Source organism: Taudactylus pleione, unplaced genomic scaffold (assembly GCF_031769625.1).
Source record: "Taudactylus pleione unplaced genomic scaffold, aTauple2 ptg000479l, whole genome shotgun sequence".
Lineage (NCBI taxonomy): Eukaryota > Metazoa > Chordata > Amphibia > Anura > Myobatrachidae > Taudactylus > Taudactylus pleione.
The window spans coordinates 134654-159033 of NW_028284881.1; the positions used below are offsets into that span (position 1 = coordinate 134654).

The window sequence follows — 24380 nt, forward strand, 5'->3', positions numbered from 1 at the left end:
ACCTTAAAATGCAATATAATACATGAAACTCTGAAAAAAGAAAGGCACAATAAAGGCAAAGTAGGCCCTATCTATATAATGAAAAATGGTGGAAAAAACGTTCTATAGTTACTCAGCGAATAGACTATTAGTGATGGTAAATAATCACAATAGTAGTACTGGAAAAATATATCCTCAAGAATCAATGGTCAGATAAAACAATATCTGGAAAATATCCAAAATACTCACTGCAATGCCATGAATTATACAGTTAAGTCTGTAGGTACTTTTTAGCAATGTATGTGCAAAAATAATAATGCAAATCAGTATTTGATATGATAGCCTGTAGCAATTCCTCTTCCAAAGCAGAATGAGAGCCAGCTCACATCTATGTCCCTGCTGAGGAAATTCCACTGCTGTGTCAAGTGGGAACAAAGAATCAGTCTATAATAATTAGAACTCTGAATGAATTATACATAAATAATTACCGCAGAAACAGCACAGTGTTTGCAATAAGCTGACGTGATTTATTTACCAGCCTTGTTTCTGCCCTCTGACATTACGCATTACCACCATCATCTACCTTAGAGAATGGAGAGGGCATAATTGTGCATTATGATTTTGTGTGCTACAAGTGAAAATACAGGAATGAGGCATGAATGTAGGCACTGGGAGCACAATATAATATATAGACTTCATTCTCAACACATGTAATGTTTTACAAATCTGTATTTATTATAATATGTTATTTTATTTTCAGATTGATAAAGATGATGGTGTCTACCAAGCTCACTTGATAAACTACTAGCTGGTGACTCCACGCATTGTGAGACAGAATGGCTGCTGTCTGTCCCCCGTGCACAGCTACATGTTCCAGGGTGTGCAGGACAACTGTGATTCTGGCACTTCTAGCAGTTACATCTGTGTTCTATACAGATAGTTGCTCTGTGGATACCTTTTAGGTGCTCAGTTTTATTCTTCTCCACTCGGCTACTTATTTATACTAGTGTAAGAAATCTAGAGACACATACATACAATTTTATTTCAATTTATTTTATTGCAATGTTTTATTTCTTTATGAAAAAAAATGCACAAGGCTGGAGCACACTTCCTTTATTTCCATGTACACGATTACATTTTAAGTCCATGACTGTTTATTTGTAATGGACCTATCCTTCTACACAACTCAGCCCTGGGCCATGTAATGACCAGATGGTCTTCCAGCACCTTACAGGACAATGTAATTGTCTCATGTCACTGTAGTGATTGGAGTGCCTAACATACTGTATATTGTACTAAGTCTTCTCCAACTATTAGATCAGTGGAAACATTTGTCCCAAAATGACACTAATACCAGCGTTAATCTTACAGAATTCTTGAAGAATAGAACTGCCCACATCTATGCTGAGTAAGCTTTACTGAGCCATCCAGTGACTCTCCAGATCATAGCTTGCAGTGCTATCAGGACAAATAATTAGTTATCTTTTTTTTTTTAAATGGTCCAGCTCATTAACTGCACCTATAGATCTGCAAGCCGGAGGGTTTTTCTGTGAGAAATAATCTTAATAAAACTAGTTTTTAAATGGTTTTTTTTTTTGTTTGTTTTATTTCAAATTTTAAGCGCATTATAGTAGCAGAAGGCCGATATTTTATTTATATATATATATATGTATAGTATAATATATAATTCTAGCATTTTTTTATTTTGCACATTAGCTGTCGGAGGGTGAGAAGAAACTAATGATATCGGTAGGGAATGGGAACTACAGCAAATTTAGCATTGCTTTTCAATGCCTAGTCTTCCACTGCTTATTAAATACATCTGTCACTTCTGATGTTTGTAATTGTAAGCAAGGAATATTCAACTATAAAAATATACAATATTTGTTGGTCGATGTTCTCTCACATTGTGTCCTGTCAGTGCATTCAGGTAGTTTTCTAATACGTTAATTTGTCAGCTTTACAAAGTTAGATGGGGAGTGGGCTTCTCTCATGCTCTGGACTAAGTGTCTTTTATACCGTTTATGTTGAGTACTGGTTTATAAGTATACAATCACACAAGGGCAACTTTTTTTGCAGGCAGTCCAAACACACGCACCCGGTCTTTTATTTATATTAAAGTAAGTTGCAGACAGTTTATTTTAGGAAAGTTCATTTCACACACTTGCTTGGAGCATTGTCTCGTTATAGAATTATGCCTTTTTATATGTCCTTTGGGATACAGGGTTATCAACCTTAAACACAACTGTCTTTTCATACCTTGACTATGTTCTACTTTTAGCCTGAATGTGTTTTTGGTTTTGTATCTTTGTAAATGTTAAATAAGCAATAAAATGTGAACAGATGAGATTGGTCTGCATTTAATCGTTCATCTCGTGTGACCTGATAAAGAGTGTAATGTAAAAATGTGGCACTTAAGATATGCACAACTTAATTCCAGTGTGTGTGTGTGTGTGTGTGTGTGTGTGTATATGTATATATATATATATATATATATATATCTAGTAACACATGATATTAAAGATTTTCATATTTTTACTGTTTAAAAAACACAACGGTACCAGTCGCCAAGATTTTTGTTGCCAGCCATGCTGGTTACTGTAAAATATCTGCTGTGCAGTGTGATATTCTTTGCATAGCCACAGTTGCAAATGTTCATACTCATCTCAGACTTGTTTCTGTATGCAGATTGCACATTATCAACTACTACTTTGTGAGCCTTAAAACTGTATAAACCGAGTCTTAGAAGCAAAGCCCTATCTCAGGTGCAAGAGATCTGTCTGAAATCGCTGGAACTTTGCATATGCTTATACCTGAACTGCCTGCAATTCCATCTGTAAGCCAATCCCTTGCCACCGGTGATATCTGCTTCTCCCTCGCCACCACTTCTCCTACAACTGTCTTTTTATGGGGGGGTTTCTACCCACACCCAGAGGCCAAAACATCCAGCTATAGCATCATCTTGATGCCCTTGACTTGGCCATCTTCTCACTTTAACCATTCCCCTCGAATATAACCACTCTCCCAAGCTGGTCCTTTCTACCTTAAAAACAGTCATGTGCAAGGAAGAGTATAATCCTGACTACCAACTCTTAGCAACTGTCATCCTCTTCCACCTTGACTACTGCAACCTCCTCCTGTACTGCCTCCCACTCAACCATTTCTTCCCATTTAAACTCTGTCTACAGACATAGCTGTCCATCGGCTGTGCAGCACAGCCAATGTGATATGTCGGTGAACAACGACATTCACCAACATATCGCAGGTACACACTGGTCGACGTGCAGCAGATATATTGGCTGATCAATTGATCAGCCAATATATCTGTCAGTGTGTACCCAGCTTTAGTAGCTGATATTCCGTAAAACAGAGGTTCTCAAACTCTCATTACAATCCAAGTTTTAAGGATATCCATGCTTATCCATCCCGATGGTTAAATCATATTGACTGAGGTACCAATTTAGTCACCTGTACTCAAGCATGTATATCTTTAAAACGTGGTTTGTAATGGCGGCGTTTGGGAACCTCTTCTATAAAAGGTAATAGGAGCATTTTAGGACAGGGCAAAATCCCCTATTTGTGTTATTAAAATAGATTGAGTTCTAGAATAAAATGCAGTAATGTACTTGAATAAGTTAGTGTGTATCTTGATTAAATGTTCTGTTTAGGTATGTGCAAAACAGTAGCAGGTGTCAACTTTGCTAATGGCCTAGGGCAGTGTTTCCCAACTCCAGTCCTCAGGGAGCCCTAACAGTACATATTTCTCCTTCATCCACTAGGGGACACTGCAGCTTCATGGTAGTGGGGTATAGACGGTGGTAGAGTAGAGCCCTGGCACTTTAAAAATCTAAACGTGTGACTGGCTCCTCCCCCTCTATGCCCCATCAGCCCCAGTTTTTAGAATGTGCCCGAGAAGAGCTGGTGCACATGGGGCTGTCTCCAGCACTATAGTTATTTTTTATTAAATAGAGCTGAAATAAGCATTGAGGACAGGCAGACTGTTGGTGTGACAGTCTGCCTGCACCGTGGGAGCCGCCAGGGTGGGTACCGCCACAGCTACAGCAGCCTGTGTCCGGTCATCCTTATGGAGGGGTCGTTAATAATTGAGTCCACAGACTCAGCGGGGCCAGCCACAGCTGAAACCGGTTTGTGTCCTGGTGCATTCACTTTCCCCTCGCTGCCCAGCACTCTGGCTGCAATAGCAGACTGTAAGTATAATACACCTCTCCTGATTAGCGGGAGAGGTGTTAATTGCTTGCTGGGAAGTGACACTGTCACTATAGGTGCCTCTGCATGGAGCTAATAATTGTAGCCGCGCCGGGACTTGTATTGTAGACGCTACGGTGATGGCATTGATGGAGGCACTTAGACACCGCTTCAGCGTGGTTGTCTGTAATCTAACAGAGCTGCCTCAGCGGCTGTCAGTAATCACCGCGCCGGGTTCTCTGGCATGGCCGCTTAAGACGGCATGCCGGAGATAGAAGGCCTCCTTCATACTGCCCAGCGATACTGGCGAACTCTGCTCACTAGGAGCAGTGCCATCTTCTGCTAGAGACGCTCAGGGTGATAGCCCACATTTCCAGCTCCAGTCTAGAGGGTCTGTGAGTTCTGCAGTGGGGTTGCATTATATTAATACTCCACAACTGCTTTTACATGCATAGTGGGATTTTCACCTTATAAATGAGTAGCATTATTATTGAAATTCTGCTCCTCTCCGTCTGATTTTATTGTATTAAGTGGGATTTCCACTCTATAATTGAGTAGCATTATTATTCAAATTCTGCTCCTCCCCATCTGTTGCTCTGACTGCCTCGTTTTGCACATTATCTACTGAACTGTGTGTGGTTTGTTGTTGAGAATGTCTTCCAAGGCCTCAGACAAGACTGCTTCACAGAAACTGTATGCCTGCACTAGGTGCAGAAAGAAATTCACCCATGCTCGAACTGACGGGTCATCCCTGTGCGAGGCTTGTGGGGCGTATGAATACCCCAATATCGCTAAACAGAAATAATTGCTTTCCAGACTTTCATTGTGGTTCCAAAGCTCAAAAAGTTCTTATTGCAACAAAAAGTAAGTTACACGCTTTGATCTATCACAATTAGCGCAAAGACCATTAAATACAAAAGGTACAGCCAATACATACGCAAGCACTCTGAGTCCAGATTCCCGGCATCAAACGTGAAGACTCATAAGAAAGAAAGTAGATGACTGACTACAGGACTGAGTGCGCTTGAATATATAGTGGACAACACAATAGGAACGTGCTGGCATAACTCCATTGGCTCTTGTTCTTGTCATTCTGGTACGATGCAGGTCGTAGGACAGTTCATATGGTGACAACAGGGATATGGTCCATCCCTCCAGACGAGATAACGCTACATACAAAGTACATATTCTAACCAATAATTCCATATAATCCATAACTACCGAACACAAGATGCGGTTCCTTCGATGATAGATTCAGATATCTGGAATTAAACAGGGTGTCAGTATGATACCAAACATGACATGTCTACCATGTTGTATACCTTATATATCGTATATGTACATTTTACACCATAATGATTGTTTAATAAAACCTTTTCTATATGTGCTTGCATAAGTAGTGAGATATTTACAGAAATACATAAGTATGCATTGTGTGTCTCAGCATTTTATCTTACATACGATAGTGTGCGTTGTGTGTCTTCATATTAAAATAGTTACAGGGTATGTTCATGCATATCTGATTAAGCAGAAGAGCGTCTATGTGTTCGCATTGTGGATACACATGCGATTGTCTATGTGCATGCGTGTGCAAATGTGCATTAGTGTTTGTGTCATGGATTAAAATTATATATAAAGCTCCATCCAGTAACTGGTATTTTTATATTATATCTGAACTAAGTTCAACAAATGACAGACAATGCAGTTGTTCTGATCAGAGATGACCAGCAGATAGATACTTGATGGAGTCACAATGTCTGATGGCTAATCAAAGGCCTCTTCTGCCTATTTGGAATGTAAACGTTAGTTCCTTTAGGCATACAATGATAGTCAGACTTATGACAATGGTTTTTAATTTTGCATTTTAAACACTCGTCTGCACCTCACAGTATGTGTGTTTTTTTCAATTATCTGCCACAGACCTACACAGAACCTGTCTCCTATACACTGGCTAAAAGTTGCATTTTTAAATATATATACGCATTTGTGCGCATCAGCTTGCTTCCAACGCAGTGTAGCGTCCGATTTTACTCTTTAGCAGCCCATAAACGACTAGATCGTCAGATAATTACAAACGATCAAAACCAATTATTTCACTTCGACAGTCCATCCTTTGATAGCAAACAATACGCTATCACACTCTGATGTTGACCTTTTATAGTCATGCATAATAATGTATTATTCAAGATTATAAATGGTGAGACACAAGTAGCTCACTGAACCGTTAATAATGCGTTTCAAGAGGGTAGAACAACCCTTATACGCCATCTGCGGATCTATAGGGATCATTGGTGGGATCTCATCGAACCTATAAAGGAAGTTTGGGGACTTGAGACTACATTATCTAGGATGCTTACAAATAACATTAACAATAAATTATGCATGACCACACGATTTTAGATTTCATCATCTGATGGTACGTTCTAATTCAGGGTTGTAATACAGTTCTTCCTTGACCTTGGTATCCATAATATCATTGCTTACCACCATCATCTGTTTGCCCTTGTACATTTTCCACACTTCAGTACATTAGGAACACATATGACACATGATTCAATTACTAAGATGACAATAAGTGAGGATCAGGAGATTACCCACAATAGCAACCAGTTCCTGGACCCACTCTCCTATACCGGAGAACCATTTCACAGGGTTCAACCAATAGAACCACTCTTCTCTCTTTTCCTCTACTTCAGCCAGTGAAGCATTATGGTTCTTTCAAAATTCCCATTTCAGCTGCAGAATTTCATCCATCTTCCGGTCTATCACCTCCGCGGGGTCACTAGTGTTATTTGTGCGGTACGTGCAACACTTGACACCAAATTGGGTGGCTAGAGTCACACAGTATCCGCCAGTAACAGCTGTTAAATTATTTAACACTAGCCTATGTTGCACAAGTTCTTTCTTATAAGCCTGTAACTCTACCTGTATACCTGAACGTGTCATCATACCTCTCGGTGATATTATCTATTAATTTAGCAAGATCTTGGATGTATCTAAAATTTAAAGTACCCCGAGCGATCCTGGTGGGATCTAGTGCTACCAAAATTTGGAAACCAGTTGTTTCGCTAATCAACTGTGTAGCTGTATGTATTTCACCAGGTATCAAGTTTCTTTTGTCACGGTGTTCATAATGCGTATGAAGATATGGGGATAGCGTGTCTTTATGGATACCAAGCCTTTCACCATGTGTAAGGGTAATAACCTCTAGAACTAATCTTCCCAGATAACATAAACCTTCGGAACTTGGAGAGAGCCACTTATACGCTTTCCTTCCTCATATAAAATACACATCATCTGGGAGTACATAAGGAATAGAATGTATCATTATCATCGGACACAATTCTCTGACAAATAATCCTACCTCAGATTTTCCCATTTGACTAATACATGTTTTAGGTTGTACAATAACTGCACAGTACCCTTCTGGTACTCTGCCAACCATTACCTTGGTGGAACTAAGTGTATACTTATACCGGAAGTGTCTTCCACTGATAATGTTGCGTAGAAGTCGACCATCTACTGGTTCATTATTAGCTCTGTGTGATAAGGTCATTGTCTGATTGTTCGCAGACACCTCCCAATTTACTGGTTTATTGGAATTGGTGATGTTTAAACATAACAGGGATCTATCCACCTGGTACTGATGGAGCTTAAAATTTGGAGGCTTGGACATAATAAATTTTCCGTCCAGCGTCTTCCCCTTATGTAATTCAAGGACCTCAGAGACATTTAACGGGAGTGGTACTAGTCCTACATTATGTTGTCACTGAGGCACGTGAGAGCACACCCAACATTCAGTCTGATTTAAGACTTTGCCTACCAAGGCATGAAAATCCTCTAAAGTATGTCCACCCCAATACTGGTTATACTTGGGCTGGCACCGTTGGAGACATCTCTCATTGATTAGGGACCCACAATACTCACAAATACAGTATTCCTCAGACAATAACCTCTCACACTGTCTCCGAGTTTCTAGGATAACAGATCTCTTAGCAATTACTGTACTGAGTTTGGTCAGATACCGCCCTTGTGAATGTATTGCTCCTCCCGACTCCATCGATATCACCATCGACCTCTCCCTCCATCATCTGTCCTCCATTACAGAAACAGGACATCCCGAAACAAACAAGGATGATGAGAATTCTGGAAGAAAATAGGAACGCAACCCCAGCCCGCCACTCCATTGCTGGAATAGTGGATTGCAAATTTGCCTAGCTCAGGTACCTCACTGCAGTCTTTAACTCTCCCGGGACAAGCTCGCACTTGACAGGTCTACGTTATCTGCCTCGACTCCGCCTTGTATCTCCATCGGTTGGTTGACCTTTCTGCAGTGAGTGGAATGGACCCAGGTATCTCTCTCTGCCACTTTCAAGGATGTCGTACTTGATACGGACCTTCTCACTGATCTGTCAGACAACCTGAACGTAAGAAATTTCTGATTATAACAAATTCTCCAGGTTCAACATGACAGTTTGTTTCTGGCATATCGGGTGACAACAATTTAAATTTCTGCTGCTGCTGTTTCAACTATTTACTCATTGTTATAAGATACTTTACAGTAACCTCGTTGTTACTCTTCAAATCTTCCTGTGGACTTACAATCAGATGAGGTTGTCTCCCAAACAGTATCTCAAAGGGGGACAAATTAAGAGAGGGTGTAGGAGTTGTCCTGATGCTATGAAGGACTAGGGGTAAGGCTTCTGGCCAACCTAATCCAGTTTCAGCCATGATCTTACTCAGTTCTTAATAGTACCGTTTACCCTCTCCATCTTGGCACTGGTTTGCGGTCGATAGAGGGTGTGAGGTCTATTAATACCCATCAACTTGCACATGTTCTGGAAGACATCACCAGTGAAATGAGTACCCCTATCACTTTCTATGATTCTAGGGATACCGTACCTGTATACAAATTCCTGAACAATCTTCTAAGCAGTAAACGCAGCAGTATTAGTGGCAGCTGCATATGCCTCTACCCAATTAGAAAACACATCGGTACAAACTAATACATACTTGAGATTCCTGCAGGGTGGTAATTGGATGAAATCAATTTGTATTACCTGAAAAGGTCCGTCTGTCGGAGGGATGTGGGATGGCTCGGTTGGTATTGTTTTTCCAACGTTTTTCTTCAAGCAAGTCAAGCAGGACATTGCCCTCTTTTCAGCTTGGGAAGAGAAGCCCGGTGCACACGAATACGTTCTGACCAACTTGCACATACCTTGCTTTCCCAGGTGAGTCAGACCATGCGCTGCTTCAGCCAAGCTTGGGTAGTATGCCTTGGGTGCCACCGGCTTACATTGTCCATCCCTTTGATCTCCAAACTGCCTTTTCCTGAATGGAACACAAATTTTGCATCTCAATTAATTTCTGCGTATCAATTGCGTGAAAAACCATCATTTTATTAACTGGCATGTTAATTCTTACCCCTGCTGCCCATTTGGCAGCTTCATCTGCCCTGCTATTGTCCAGTGACATGGGGTCTTCTTCACATGTATGGGCTTTACATTTGATGACAGCTACTGCCTTTTGTAACTTACCATACATAAGTTTTATCACTGCAGGATTTATTAAACAGAAAAAACTGGAACAGAATAAAAATGGAATGATATACCATGAATGTATGTGTGTGAAGTGTACATGAGTGTGTGTATGGGGGGGATGGGAATTTTTTTTTTTAATTATTCACCGGCACTTCCGGCCCGACTTCTCATCTAGAGATAAATTGTGGAAAACAATCTATCAGAGAAAATAATTATTGGTGTGTGTGTGGGTGGGGTCTCATGATAATGTAGCCATGACGGTATAAAGATATTGTTTTCGTCATTTACAACAACATAATCCTGTGCATATTCTCCTGTGTCAGTTTGTCTATGACAACTCCCATCCGTGTAAAACCATCAAATCTGCATTTTCTACTGATGTATCACATATGTCAGGTCTTGCAGTAAAGGTCTGATTCAAATACTCCATACTATCCTGTGTATCAGTATACCTGCAAAACTCACCTACCAGCGACTCACCTCTCTCCACCCTTTGTGCATCTTGAGGCACACATGGCAAGCACGTCGCTGGATTTAACGTATTGCACCGTTTACCTGGCTGAAGAGACGTGTCTGGTTTGGGCAGAATTCAGCAAAGCAGACACAGCATGTGGTGTATAAACAATCATGTCATGACCTAATACTACATTCTCGCTCTTGTTTACCAGAAGAGCGGTTGCTGCTACACTTCTTAAACACGTTGGGAGTGATCTTGCCACAGTGTCCAATTGTGCACTGTAGTATGCTACAGGTCTGCTAGCATCACCATGTTTTTGTGTGAGGACACCTGCTGCGCATCCATCAGCTTCCGTATAATATAACTCAAAAGGTTTTTTCATAATCTGGCATTCCCAGGGCAGGTACTCTTGTCAGACTATCCTTAAGGTTAAGGAAAGCCTGCTCTGTTTCCTCAGTCAGACTGAGGAAACAGAGCAGGCAGGTACTCTTGTCAGACTATCCTTAAGGTTAAGGAAAGCCTGCTCTGTTTCCTCAGACTGACGAAACAGAGCAGGCAGGTACTCTTGTCAGACTATCCTTAAGGTTAAGGAAAGCCTGCTCTGTTTCCTCAGTATGTGTGACGCGGTCGGGTTTTGAGGATGACACCAATTCCTGCAATGGTAATGCCAAAATAGAAAAATAAAACCTGGGATCCATGATTTGCAGTATCCACACATGCCCAAGAAGGTACGGATTTGCTGCTGGTTTTGCAGCAGTCTCATGGTCTGTGTGGCCTGTATTCTGTCAGTGGTCAAGTGTCGTAGCTCCTGGGTTAGACAGTGTCTCAAGTATTTAACCTTAGTCTGACACAGCTGTAATTTGTCCTTTGCAACCTTGTGTCCGGTTGTGAGAGATGAAGCAACAATAGTTTAGTATCATTCAAACATGACATAAACGAATTAGAGTACAATACATAGTCAGCAAACCCTCAAATCAGAAACTGCAATATTATGTGGTTTACATGCGATCTAATACACAGATAATACAGTATAATACACCACCTGTTACCTTACTAAGAAGTGAATTTCTTAACTGCTGTATTGCAAGGATTTTTCAGAAGTACATACACATGCGCACATACAAAACTCCAGACAGAAAATTCTCATATGCAGCATGTACAAATTTATACATTGAGAACCTTCATATTTGGGTTTGCTGTGATTAATTATGAATGCATAAATTTCAATGCAGATTGCCTAGACTTTCAAGGAGATCAAGGAAAAATTAGCACATATACTAGCTATTCTGGCCTCAGTTCTCAATCACAATATTTACTGTAAACAAAGACACCTGATTTTTTTTTTTTTTTTTTTACACACTTAAAATTCCTAGAGGTGATTTAAAAAGCATTTTCTTTTTTTTTTTTTTTCAGTTACATGTTTCTTTACAGTTACTTGTTACGATTTCTATAATTTTTTTGGCATTGGCTGTACCATCGCCTGCAGCCGCATAGGGCGGCGGAGGCGAGCATGCACTAATAGCAATACCTTGGGCAATGCTACTTAGCGGCACGAGCACGCCACTCACCCACGTGTTCCCCTCATGCTGCCACAATTTTAAACAATCATTATACTTGACTCGTTTCTTTAGAAATTTCACCATACAGATACCATCTCTAACATTATTCAACACCTCCACATCAAAACTCCCAATTTTAGGAAAAGGTTTCACACATTCCGTGGTCATTTTAACCCATACATTACAGTACGCAGTTGCATGCGTACCATACTTGTATACATACCTTGCTGATCCTGTTGGCCCTTCCAAAAGTAGCACATTGTCAACCATACCCAGCGTCAGCCTGGCACCCATCTGGGAAAACGCTAAGCACTTTTCGCTAGTATGTGGACCGGTGAATGATTCAATAGAGCTACGTTCACGCACTCCTATCCCGTTGTGCGCTGCCGACCCGCTAACCGTTATGGACGGCTTGCACAATCAGGGTACAGAATAACGTCTTATACAATTAGACTGTCTTTCCGGACACCTTTCAGCCCTTGTCCGGTAGCTTACCCTCTTTGACTACTTTCCCCTGTTAGAATTTAAGTGTTCCAATAACACTTACCCTTTCCAGTGATTTCATCCACTACCCCCAAGCTACAATCACGGTTTGCCCAACCGTACGGTCTAGTCGCAGTGTCCAGAGAACCTAACTGATCACTGGGCCCTGCGACTCCTATTGGGAGTCGCAGGGCCCCTTGTTTTCTTCAAGGTACAAAATCCCTGTCCTTGCTGCAATACACCTGCTATGTGTACATACTCAGTAGGTGTCTGACGAGGCAGAAAGCTACTGAGTCTTTTAGACCTCGTCTATAGGTCCCGACACACAGTCCCTATCTTTCAATTTACAAGCACACGTTTGCTCACAGACACTTTTAGTTTTCTGCACAGAAAATAAACTTTTCACTAGTATGGCAGTATGATACAGAGGTTTAAAACAATGTAATCGCTATCAATATGACAATACTATCAGACAATGGTTTCTAATTTTGCATTTAAAACACTCGTCTGCACCTCACAGTATGTGTGTGGTTTTTCAATTATCTGCCACAGACCTACACAGAACCTGTCTCCTATACACTGGCTAAAAGTAGCATTTTTAAATATATATATATACGCATTTGTGTGCATTGGCTTGCTTCCGACGCAGAGTAGCGTCCGATTTCACTCTTTATCAGCCCATAAACGACTAGATCGTCAGATATTAATTACAAACGATCATAACCAATTATTTGACTTTGACAGTTAGTGCGAACACAGCACATACTGTCACGCCCTCCTTAATAATAATTTGGCAGGGGTCATAGCACAGCTTTCATCAGAATTAGCCACTTCAAGTAGGGAACAGGAGGCTGCCAGAGATAGTCCTGGTACCTCTCACCCTTCCTTTCTTGATACAGAACCAGCGTGGGCTCACGATCTAACCGGCTCCATGAATAGCCTTACCCAGGTTATGGGTTCTGGGTCTAAAGCTGGGCATCCACTATACAATTTTCTGTCAGATATCTGTCCAATCTGGCTGGTTGGAATGAAAACCTGGCAATGTATAGGGTCAAATGACAATTGTCCATTTGCTCATACACACTGGAAAATAGCCAAAAATGGTTGTTCAGACAAATTGGTTAAAAAATACAAATTTAACCAATTTGAACAATTTTTTTGTCCTTTTTTCAGTGTTTAAAACCATATGATCGCCTGTAATTTGCTCCCATACATTACCAGGCTTTCATTCCAACCAGCCAGATTGGACAGCTATCTGACAGAAAATTGTATAGTGGATGCCCAGCTTAAGTCTCCTGAGGCCGCAGTAAGTCGCCTGTCCAAAAAAAGGACACCTCCAACTGTTCTCCAGTCAGATGAGGATTCTGAGACAGATCACTCTTCTCAGGAGGAAGGGGAGATGCTAGACGAATCTGATATAGAGGCTGCTTTGCAGGAACCGGAAGCAACGCAGGGTGTCGAAGCGCTTATCCTGGCTGTGAGGGAGCAACTTCACATTTCTGACCTGGAGACACTAAAATCTTTGGATGATTCATTGTTTGCTAAGAAACAGATGTCTACGGTTACCTTTTCCGGTAAGTTAGATGAACAGATGGCAGCGACCTGGCAGAATCCAGACAGTAAATTCCAGATCCCTAGGCGTTTTTTCTCTCTTTATCCTTTTCCTACAGAGAATAGAAGGCGATGGGAGACTCCACCATCTGTGCATTCTTCAGTGTCTCGTCTATCGACGAAGACCACACTTCCAGTCCCAGGAGTTACTATGTTGAAGGAAAGCTCAGAGCGGAAATTTGAAACTACTTTAAAATCCATTTATACAGCCGCAGGTGCACTTTTCAGACCGGCCGTGGTTGGCTTTTTGGTCAACAAGGCAGTGGAGAAGTGGACGGAACAGTTGGTGGAAGGTTTAAAGTCGAAAACTCTGCGGACAGATCTGATTATCTTGGTGGATCATATTCAAGAGTCTGCAGTATACTTGGGAGACGCCTCCAGAGATATCGGCCAGGTAGGAGCTAGAATCTCGGCCATCGCTGCTCGCCGAGCACTTTGGCTTCATGCTTGGCAGGCGGACGCTGAGTCTAAAAGAGTGGTTGAAGCTCTTCCCTTCACAGGCAATATTTTATTTGGTCCAGAGTTGGACAAGTGGATCTCGCTGGCCACTGGAGGTAAGAGTACTTTTCTATCTATGTCAGCTCCTCCATGTCGCTCGTTTAAACGGCCTTCTTCTCGCTCCTTTCAAGCTCCAGCGAGAATTCAAGGTCGACCTCTAGGTTCATCTTCAGCAAATCGAGGAGGTTGTGCCAGAGGACATCAGATGGCCAGTGCCCGCCGTCCGGATCCCAAGCCAGCAGATAAATCTGTGGCATGACGGGCTTCCATCTCACCTCGGTGATTCCAAGCTGGGTGCTTGTCTCCAGCGCTTCTTGGAGGCAGACTTGTTCCGACAAGTGGGTCCGGAATCTGGTATCTTACGGATACAAGATCGAGTTTGCCTTCACTCCTCCAGTGCTTTTTCTCATAACGGGGTTCCCTGTTGATCCTTTGAATCAACTAGTTTTGCGCCAGACGATCAACAATCTTCTACTAGCCAAAGTTCTGGTTCCGGTGCCATTGGCACAAAGAAACAAGAGGTTTTACTGAAACCTTTTTGTGGCTCCGAAGCCGGATGGGTCAGTCAGACCCATTCTAAATCTCAAGTCCTTGAACCAGTATCTCCCCTTTCACAGGTTCAAGATGGAGTCCCTTCATTCTGTGATTGCTGGACTAGAAGCCAGAGAGTTTTTGGTGTCAGACATCAAGGGCGTCCTGGTCAAATCAACAGCTACCTCTCTACTGCTCAAGGATCAGGGATCCAGCAATGATAGGGAGAAGATGCTTTACTGCTTCCTTGGCCATACAGCCTTGTTTATCTGTTCCCACCTTTTCCACTTCATCCTCGGGTTCTCAAGCAGATCAAACGCGAGTCATCCACAGTCATCCTTGTGGCTCCGGATTGGCCTCGTCGAACTTGGTATTCAGATCTCCTACTCCTTCTAGTAGACTAACCTTGGCCCCTTCCACTGCAGTCAGATCTTCTGCAGCAGGGTCTGTTCGTATACCCGGATTTAAGTCGGCATCGTTTGACGGCGTGCCTTTGAGACCGCCATCCTAAGAAGCCAGGGTGTTCCGAGGGCGGTCATTCCAACCATGTTTAGAGCTCAGAAACCAGTTACAGCTGCACATTACCATCGCATTTGGAAGGCTTATATCTCCTGGTCGGAGAGTTGTGGATATTCCACTTCTTCCTTTCATTTGCCGCGTCGTCTTCTTTTTCTTCAAAAGGGGCTTGATGCAGGATTACGGCTGGGATCGCTCAAAGTGCAGATTTCTGCTCTTTCAATTTTTTTTCCAGCGTTGCCTTGCTCTGATTCTGGAGGTACAAACCTTTTTTCAAGCTGTGCTTAGGGTTCAGCCCCCCTTTGTGCCTCCCACGGCTCCGTGGGACCTGAACCTCGTCTTATCCACGTTTGAGACTTTGAAGGTTGTGGATTTTAAATATTTAACTTGGAAGTTGATCGTTTTATTGGCCCTAGCTTCGGCTAGGCGAGTGTCGGTACTTGGAGCTTTGTCCCGCCGTTCCCCTTAGTTTTTCATAATGATCGGGCAGAACTGTGCACCCGATCTTCCTTTTTGCCTAAGGTGGTCTCGGCCTTTCACCTGAATCAGCCAATTGTGGTTCCGGCCTTGTTGTATTCTTCTGGGGGTTCTCATTCCCTGAATGTTGTACGGGCACTTAGAATTTATGTGGCCTGTACTGAAGGTACTGGCGTTGGGAAACACTGTGCTAGGGTGATGGCAATGTTTCTGCTCTGCATGAACTCTGATCACCAAAAATTAATTATTGTAGGAAAGGGGGCTAAGAAGCAGCATCTCATTCACTTCCTCAAACAATCCACAATTGTGGCTATGATAGGTTTGAGGGCTTAGCAGTTTAGTGCCTCTATCCCCAACTGATATTTCTAAAAGCATTTGCTCAATACATCATAATGGGCATTTTGCACGGGTTCTTAAACTCTGTCCTCAAGACCCCTAAGAGCTATTTCACTCACTCCGGTTCTGGCTGGCCAGGAAAGAACCGGGCGGTAGCTGGCCGGGGTTTTTCAGGCACTCTGTGCCTTTCACAAGCAGCGGCTTTGATCCGCTTTTATTTATTTTTTTTATCCTATTGGGCATGCGCAGCAGCAGTAGCTGCTGCACAAGTCCGGCCGGCGGAAGCCAGTGTGTGTTAAAGGAAACATTGTTTCCTTCACACTACTGGCGTGCAGGGACGGCACGGCCATGGCATGGGACTGTCCTGCATAGTAGTTTTTTCCGGCTCTAACACGGCGACGGTGCTGTGGCCGTGACGTGTGAAAGGACCCGCTGAATTCCTGCATGTACTAGATTTTACACCAGGCTGAAAACTGGGCGGCTTTTTGCCGCCCGGTCAAAACCGGAGTGTGTGAAATAGCTCTAAAGGTGCATGTTTTCCAAGTCTCCTCCCAGGATTGCATGTGAAATACTTGGCTCCACCTGTGGATCTTTTAAAATGTGTCAGTGAGTAATGAAATACACCTATGCAGCTGATGAGCTGGAAAATTATTTTGGGGGATATTGCTACCTTGGGAACTTTCCAAAGCAGCCACTAAAAGGGGAGGAAGGTCTGTTTAGCAATAGCTGCACACAGAACATTGTACCCAAAACTGTTCTCTTTATTCAGAGATACACTGAACTGATAAAACTTTGTAATACATGGAGGATTATAGCTGGTTTGCACAACTGTTCCAGAGGACCATGTTGCAACGCACAGGAGGCTTTCACCAAAGAGGTATAATGAGCGACTAGGCGGTCAAGAACTGAGACTCCCTACGAAATATACGCCTGAGGAATTTTAGTAGTAATCCACCTGGCCACAGACTGCCCCAAGAACAGCCAACCTCTTGTGGGCATTATATAGAAGTAGAAGTCAAGCAACATTCCTCAATGATGCAGATCTATCTAGGTTAATACATAAAACTTGGACCACATTTAAGAGTGCAAAGAAGCTCACTCTTAGGCCCTGTGTCCTGCAGTAGCAAAGGAATGAAAATATTCTGGTTCATGTGGAAACGATATGCCACTTTAGGAAGGAAATAAAGTCTAGTATGCAGGATATCCCTATTCTGATAGAAAATTAAATATAGTGACCTACAAGACAACACGTTCTGAGATATGGTGAGCAGAGGCAACGGCCAGCATAAAGATCCCCTCCCATGTGAGGTATGTGAAATCCACTGTGTTCAAAATCTGTAAAGCAGAGTACCTGATTAAAGTTCTGTGGGATATGTGCTGGGTGGATGTTAGGCACCCCTTTGAGGAAGGTCTGAACACCAAAAGGGAGTGACACCTGTCTTAGGAAAAGAATAAATGCAATTCACCACCCAAGCCGCCTTAAGTAAAGTAAGAAAAGGGCCCCATATATCTGCCTGCTGCTTACTCGATATGACCGAAACAACTGCAGCCATCTGTGTTCGCCGATCCTCTGAGAATCTGTGAAATTCTTTGGGGGCAATTCAGTTGTTTTGGACACAGCGTTAATTTATGTGCTCCCAATGTAGCAATTTAGTTGTTTTGCGTGTCCATTAATTATCGCACTTGTTGCGCCCAATTAGACAGTGTTACCCATCTAAAGTCTTGGTAAGGGCGCCCATACAGTGCATCTGGAAAGTATTCACAGCGCTTTACTTTTTCCACATTTTATGTTACAGCCTTATTCCAAATTGGAATAAATTCATTTTTGTCCTCAAACTTCTACCCACCATACCCAATAGGGAGTCAATCGAGAAGCCGACTGCCTAAATACCGGCAGCCGGCTTCCCGACTGCCTTATCCCGGCAAGGGTGAAATGCCGGGCGTCTAGATGTAGACGCCCGCATTTCCCCGACGCTGGGAAACCGGGCGCCACAAGCGGACAGCCGCGGGGAGGGGAGGGTTAGGTTTAGGGCTTCCGGGGGGGACTTAGGGTTAGGCACCCCCCCGGGAGGGTTAGGGTTAGGCACCCCCCCGGGGGACTTAGGTTTAGGCAGCGGGGAAGGGGGTGGTTAGGGTTAGGCACTTGGGGGGGAAGTTAGGGTTAGGCACCCCTAAGGAGGGTTAGGTTAGTGGATACTTACCTATCCACAATCGGGATTTCCAGCGCTGTCGGGCTTCCACTGCGTCGCACTCTGCTCCTGTCGGGCTGCCGCTGACGGGAATCGAACCATACCAATTCCACCCAATAATGACAATGTGTAAAAGGTTTTTTGCGATTTTTGTAAATTTAATTAAAAAAAAAAAAAAAAAGAAGAAATCACATGTACATAAGTATTCACAACCTTTGCCATGAAGCTCAAAATTGAGCTCAGGTGCATCCTGTTTCCACTGATCATCCTTGAGATGTTCCTACAGCTTAAATGGAGTCCACCTGTGGTAAATTCAGTTGATTGGACATGATTTTATAAAGGCATACACCTGTCTATATAAGATCCAACACTTGACAGTGCATGTCAGAGCACAAACCATGCATGAAAGCCCAAGGAATTGTCTGTAGCCTTCCGAGACAGGATTGTCTCAGGGCACAAATCTGGGGAAGGGTACAGAAAAATATCTGTTGCTTTGAAGTTCCAATGAGCACAGAGGCCTCCATCATCCGTAAATGGAAGAAGTTTGGAACCACCAGGACTCTTCCTAGAGTTGGCCAGCTGTCTAAACTGAGCGATCGGGGGAGAAGGGCCCTAGTCAGGGAGGTGACCAAGAACCCGATGGTCACTGTGTCAGAGCTACAGCATTCCTGTGTGGAGAGAGGAGAACCTTCCAGAAGAACAACCATCTCTGCAGCAATCCACCAATCAGGCCTGTATGGTAGAGTGGCCAGACAGAAGCCACTCCTTAGTAAAATTAAATATATTAGTATTAAATATATTTGTAAAAAGCACATGGCAGCCGGCCTGGAGTTTGCCAAAATGCACCTGAAGGACTCTCAGACCATGAGAAACAAAACTCTCTGGTCTGATGAGACAAAGATTGAACTCTTTGGTATGAATGCCAGTTGTTATGTTTGGAGGAAACCAGGCACCGCTCATCACCAGGCCAATACCATCCCTACAGTGAAGCATGGTGGTGCCAGCATCATGCTGTGGGGATGTTTTTCAGCAGCAGGAACTGGGAGACTAGTCAGGCTAGAGGGAAAGATGAATGCAGCAATGTACAGAGACATCCTGGATGAAAACCTGCTCCAGATCGCTCTTGACCTCAGATTGGGGCGACGGTTCATCTTTCAGCAGGACAACGACCCTAAGCACACAGCCAAGATATCAAAGGAGTGGCTTCAGGACAACTCTGTGAATGTCCTTGAGTGGCCCAGCCAGAGCCCAGACTTGAATCCGATTGAACATCTCTGGAGAGATCTGAAAATGGCTGTGCACCAATGCTTCTCATCCAACCTGATGGAGCTTGAGAGGTGCTGCATAGAGGAATTGGCGAAACTGCCCAAAGATAGGTGTGCCAAGCTTGTGGAATCATATTCAAACAGACTTGAGGCTGTAATTGCTGCCAAAGGTGCACCAACAAAGTATTGAGCAAAGGCTGTGAAAACTTATGTACATGTGATTTCTTAGTTGTTTTTTTTTTTTTATTTATAAAATTTGCAAGAATCTCAAAAAAATTTTTGACACGTTGTCATTATGGGGTATTGTGTGTAGAATTTTGAGGACAAAAATGAATTTATTCCATTTTGGAATAAGGCTGTAACATAACAAAATGTGGAAAAAGTGAAGCGCTGTGAATACTTTCCAGATGCACTGTACTACAGTTTGGCTGCCCAAACACAAACTCTTCACATATTTCTGCTAGCTTCTTCAGGAGGGGGCGAGCAGAAATGCCAATGTCAGCAGCTGTTCGTACCTGAATGGAGCAACAATTGAATTGCTCTGTCGGGCGCCCGGCAAGGACAGCTGCCGGACCAAACAATTTTATTAATCCCACCATGTAAAAAATCTCATTTGCCGATCATGATCATGTTTTTGTCGGGATCGACAAATGTACTGACACCGTCATCTGGGGATCAGGAGATTGCACTTGGATGTATTGAAGTTTTTTTCTCTTACACCAGGATACACACATCCTCCAAATTGCATATTAGTTCTTGGAAAATATGCTCCTCCAGGCTAAAGTCCTGATGTAAATTTGGTTCTTGGTTTAGGAAGTCTGGCTGTTCGGGAAGAGGCCAAGGAGGTTCTGTTGCCAGTTTGAGAATGTCAGTGGACAAAGATTGCTGAGGCCAACAAAATGACTTCTACACAGACCAAATTGATCTTTTGGAGGACCTGTGAAACTAACGGAAGTCGAGGAAATATGTATGCAAGATCAAAATGTCTCTGGCTTGAAACGTGTCTATTGGAATTATCTGTGGATCCAGGGCTCTGGATCTCTATCATGGCAACTTGTGTTTCAACCTGGAAGCTGTGAGATACACCTGTGGCTGACTCAAGGCATCCACCAGTTCTTTGAATATCTTCAGGTGGAGGGACCATTCCCCTGGCTATAGTCTGCTTGCCAGTTTTCTACATGCGACAATTGCTGGGACATGCTTTTCTCTCCATTGGGAAATTCTGGTTCTCTCTGCTATTGAGGTTATTGGGATTTCTTCTTCAGGGTCCATAGGGCTCCACAGGGGAGGCAATGGAGGTGTAGGTGGGAGCTGGAGAACCAGACACCAACAGCAAAGCTTTTCAATCCAAGGATGCTCTGGTCCTTCCGCCAATACCGTGCCCACAGCCTGAGGGCAACTCAGTTTCATTGGTGTCCGGCAGGAGCTGGATCACCATTTTTAGTGGGGCTGCTTTAAGCAGCCCAGGCATATTTTAATATTTATTTGTATTTCTAGTGTATTTACTACTGAGCGGCAGCGCAAGACAGTCTCTTGGAAGTCAGCACTGCTGCTCCATCACCCCTCTGTGGCGCTATGACACCAGCCCTCGGCTAGGTACTCCCGGGAGGCACTGAGGGAGACTAGCTAGCAGGCTCCCCGGAATCCAGGGGACAGGTAAGGCGGATCCTCACTTGCGGGAACCTGCGTCTTTGCGCAGTCTTCCCTCCGGTCTCGGGAGATAGGCCAGAGTCGCCGATATGGACATTGGTTCGTCCACGCCTCCACTAGACCACCGGGGCATATATATTACTGGCGCAGGGCATATTTTACAGGCCAGGGGAACCGGTGGTTGTCGGCAAGGGGAGAAGGCGCTTCAGGTCTTGCTGTTCCCTGAGCTGCTCCTCCCTCACCCTCCATTCCCTCAGACGCGTGCGGCAGCCATTGTCTGCAAGTAGGTCTCCGGGAACGCTGGGTCCATTCTCCCTGTATATCACCCCCAAGGGCCAGGTTATACAGCGCTATATCCTACTGTGCACTGCGGTCTGTGTAGTTGATTTTAGTGCCCACTGCAGCTATATCATTTTTTTTTTCTGTGTTTGTATGTGACTTGTGCTAGCTCTGATCTCTTACTTTCTATACTGTTCAGCTTATACCTTTCCCTTTATTCTAATATACCTTGACATACTAAGGTATAGGGGGTCATTGTACCTCACAGCTCCCATACATTTGTGAGGGCTATCACATACCATTTAGCGTGGTTGCACACTACACTGTGCCATATTACACATACTGGGTTGCTCACTGCACTGTGTCAGAGTGTGTATTTTATTTTTCTTGTGGCTATGTCTGGCAGAGAAAAGAATAACGAGCAGACTGATGCCGCTGCTCCTACTCTGGTATCTTGTAAGTCCTGCTCAGCGTGCTTTGCTCCAGAGGACCTCATTCAAGATGGTCTTTGTACAAATTGTAATACTGCCTCAGGCCCATCAGCCCCAGTATCCTCTCCTCAGGACCCACCCTGGGCTACCTTTCCACAGGTGTTGGCAAAAATGGCGGACCACCTAGCGGTTCCCGTAGCAGCTCCCCCTATGGGATGGCCACAGCAGATGCTCCCTTCAAATCATTTGCCTCCCCCATGGGTAGATGTACTTTCTACCTCAGTACAGAGTTTGGCGACTACCTCCTACAGTTTTTCAGCAAATCCTGCAAAAAGAGAAGCCTTTACCTAGTAAACCTACTAAGCGCGCTGTGTTATCTTCCCAGTCCACCCAGTTATCAGATTCTGATGTATCCTTTGGGGAGGCAGAAGACGCATACCTCCTTCTCGGGAGACGAGGAACCACCCTCTAAATTAAATATACCTGCACTGGTGAGAGCTGTAAAATCGATTCTACAAAGAGGCAGAACCCGCTCCTAAGGCAAAACAGCCACTTTTTAAATTACAAAAGGTAGTTTTACCAGAGTTCCCTCACTCTGAACAGCTATCTGATCACATGGGCGAGTCATGGAATAGGCCCAGTAAAAGGTTTGTTACCTAAACTTTTTTAAGTTCCTTTTACCCTCTTCCCGCTACTGATTGCACTAAATTGGAAGTTCCCCCAGCAGTAGCTTCTCATGTGAAACGTATGGTCAAGAAAGCTGCCTTAGTCATTCATACTGCTACCTCCTTGAAGGAAACTATGGATAGAAGGATAGACGCTTGTCATAAATCTATACACTCTCACAGGAGCTATTACTCGTCCTGCTACGGCCTGCGTGGAAAAAGCCATTGAGAGTTGGGCAGAGGCCCTAGAAGAGACATTTCCCTCTAATAACAGATACTGCTCTCCTAGCCTCCAGGGTATCTGCCACTTCGGTAGTAGCCCGCCGTTTTGTTTGGCTCCACTCCTGGAAGGCAGATTCGGATTCTAAAAGGGCTCTGGAGTCTCTGCCTTATTCTGGAGATATCCTGTTTGGCCAAGAATTGGATAAAATTGTGACTAACTTGGCAGCTTCCAAGACACCATTCATGCTCTCTGCATATAATGCAAAGCCTCGGATGTCATCCTTTCGGTCTCAAGGAATGCTAAAGGTCAGTCCTTTCCAAGGCATCAGGCATCAACTAAGGCCTCCAAGTCTAGGACCAAACACCTGGCTACTAGACGACCACCTACCAAATCTGAGGACAAGCATGCACACTGATGGGGTGGATTGGATCTAAGCCTCCGGATAGCATCTCTGAAAGTGCAGGTCTCTGCTTTGTCCATCTGGTTCCAGCACAGAATTGCTCCTATACTGGATGTTCGCACCTTCCTGCAAGGTGTTCTACAAATGCAACCTCCATTTGTCCCTCCTGTGGCTCCATGGGATTTGTCAGTGGTGCTCCAAGAACTTCAGGAACCTCCATTCGAGCCCCTGGAATCAGTGGATATAAAGTGGCTCACTGTGAAGACTTTCTTCTGGCTTTAGCATCTGCCATTAGGGTATCTGATTTAGGGGCGCTTTCATGTCGCTTCCCCTTTTTTAATCTTTCGTCAAAACAGGGCTGTTCTTAGAACGTGCCCGGGTATTCTTCCAAAGGTGGTTTCTCGTTTCTACCTAAATGAGAAAATTGTGGTTCTGGCCTTTCACTCACCAGACCTCTCGACAGGTGACGCCTCATTGGATGTGGTCTGTGCTCTGAAGATCTATGTGGACTGTACTACTTCCATCAGGAATGCGGACTCCCTCTTTGTCCTATATGGATTCCACAATAAGGGATGGCCAGCTAACAAACAGACTCTGGCCAGATGGCTTTGCATGACTATCTTACAAGCTTACATGCAGACTGGCCTTCCTGTGCCGGCTACAGTATCTGCTCTTCCTACTCACTGTGTATCACTCGTAGGCAGCCCAGCGTGGCACCTCTGCTGAACAGCTCTGCAAAGCGCCACCTGGTCTTCTGTCCACACCTTTCTTTGGCTTTATGCCTTTGATACATTTGCCTCTCAGGTGAACCCTATGCCCGAAGGAAGCATCCTATCAGCTCAGGAGAGTTCCTGCCCTTGAACAACTGCTTTGAGACATCCCCATTGTCTCCCCTGTGGAGCCCTATGGACACTGAAGAAGAAAAATCCATTGGGTCCACAAGGCACCCGCCCTGATGCACCTGGCTTCTATCTGTTCCTTCTCTTGTACAGATTCACGCTCACAGTCTTCCTTCTCTCCTATCCAGCTCCTGCCTTGGGCTTGTTAACAAAACTGTGACTTTGCCTTTATTAGAAGATTGTCAG

The 24380-nt window shown here is 43.8% G+C and overlaps 1 protein-coding gene across 1 annotated transcript in view; it reads left to right on the top strand.

Annotated features, from left to right (window-relative positions):
- The window catches only part of HIP1R (huntingtin interacting protein 1 related), a 126657-nt gene extending 124331 nt beyond the window's left edge, over positions 1-2326 (top strand). Inside the window, exon 32 of the mRNA XM_088449254.1 lies at positions 740-2326. Within this exon, the coding sequence (XP_088305380.1) occupies positions 740-787 (48 nt within the window). The 3' untranslated portion in view covers positions 788-2326. The remainder of the gene's footprint in view (positions 1-739) is intronic.
- The last annotated feature ends 22054 nt before the right edge of the window (positions 2327-24380 follow it).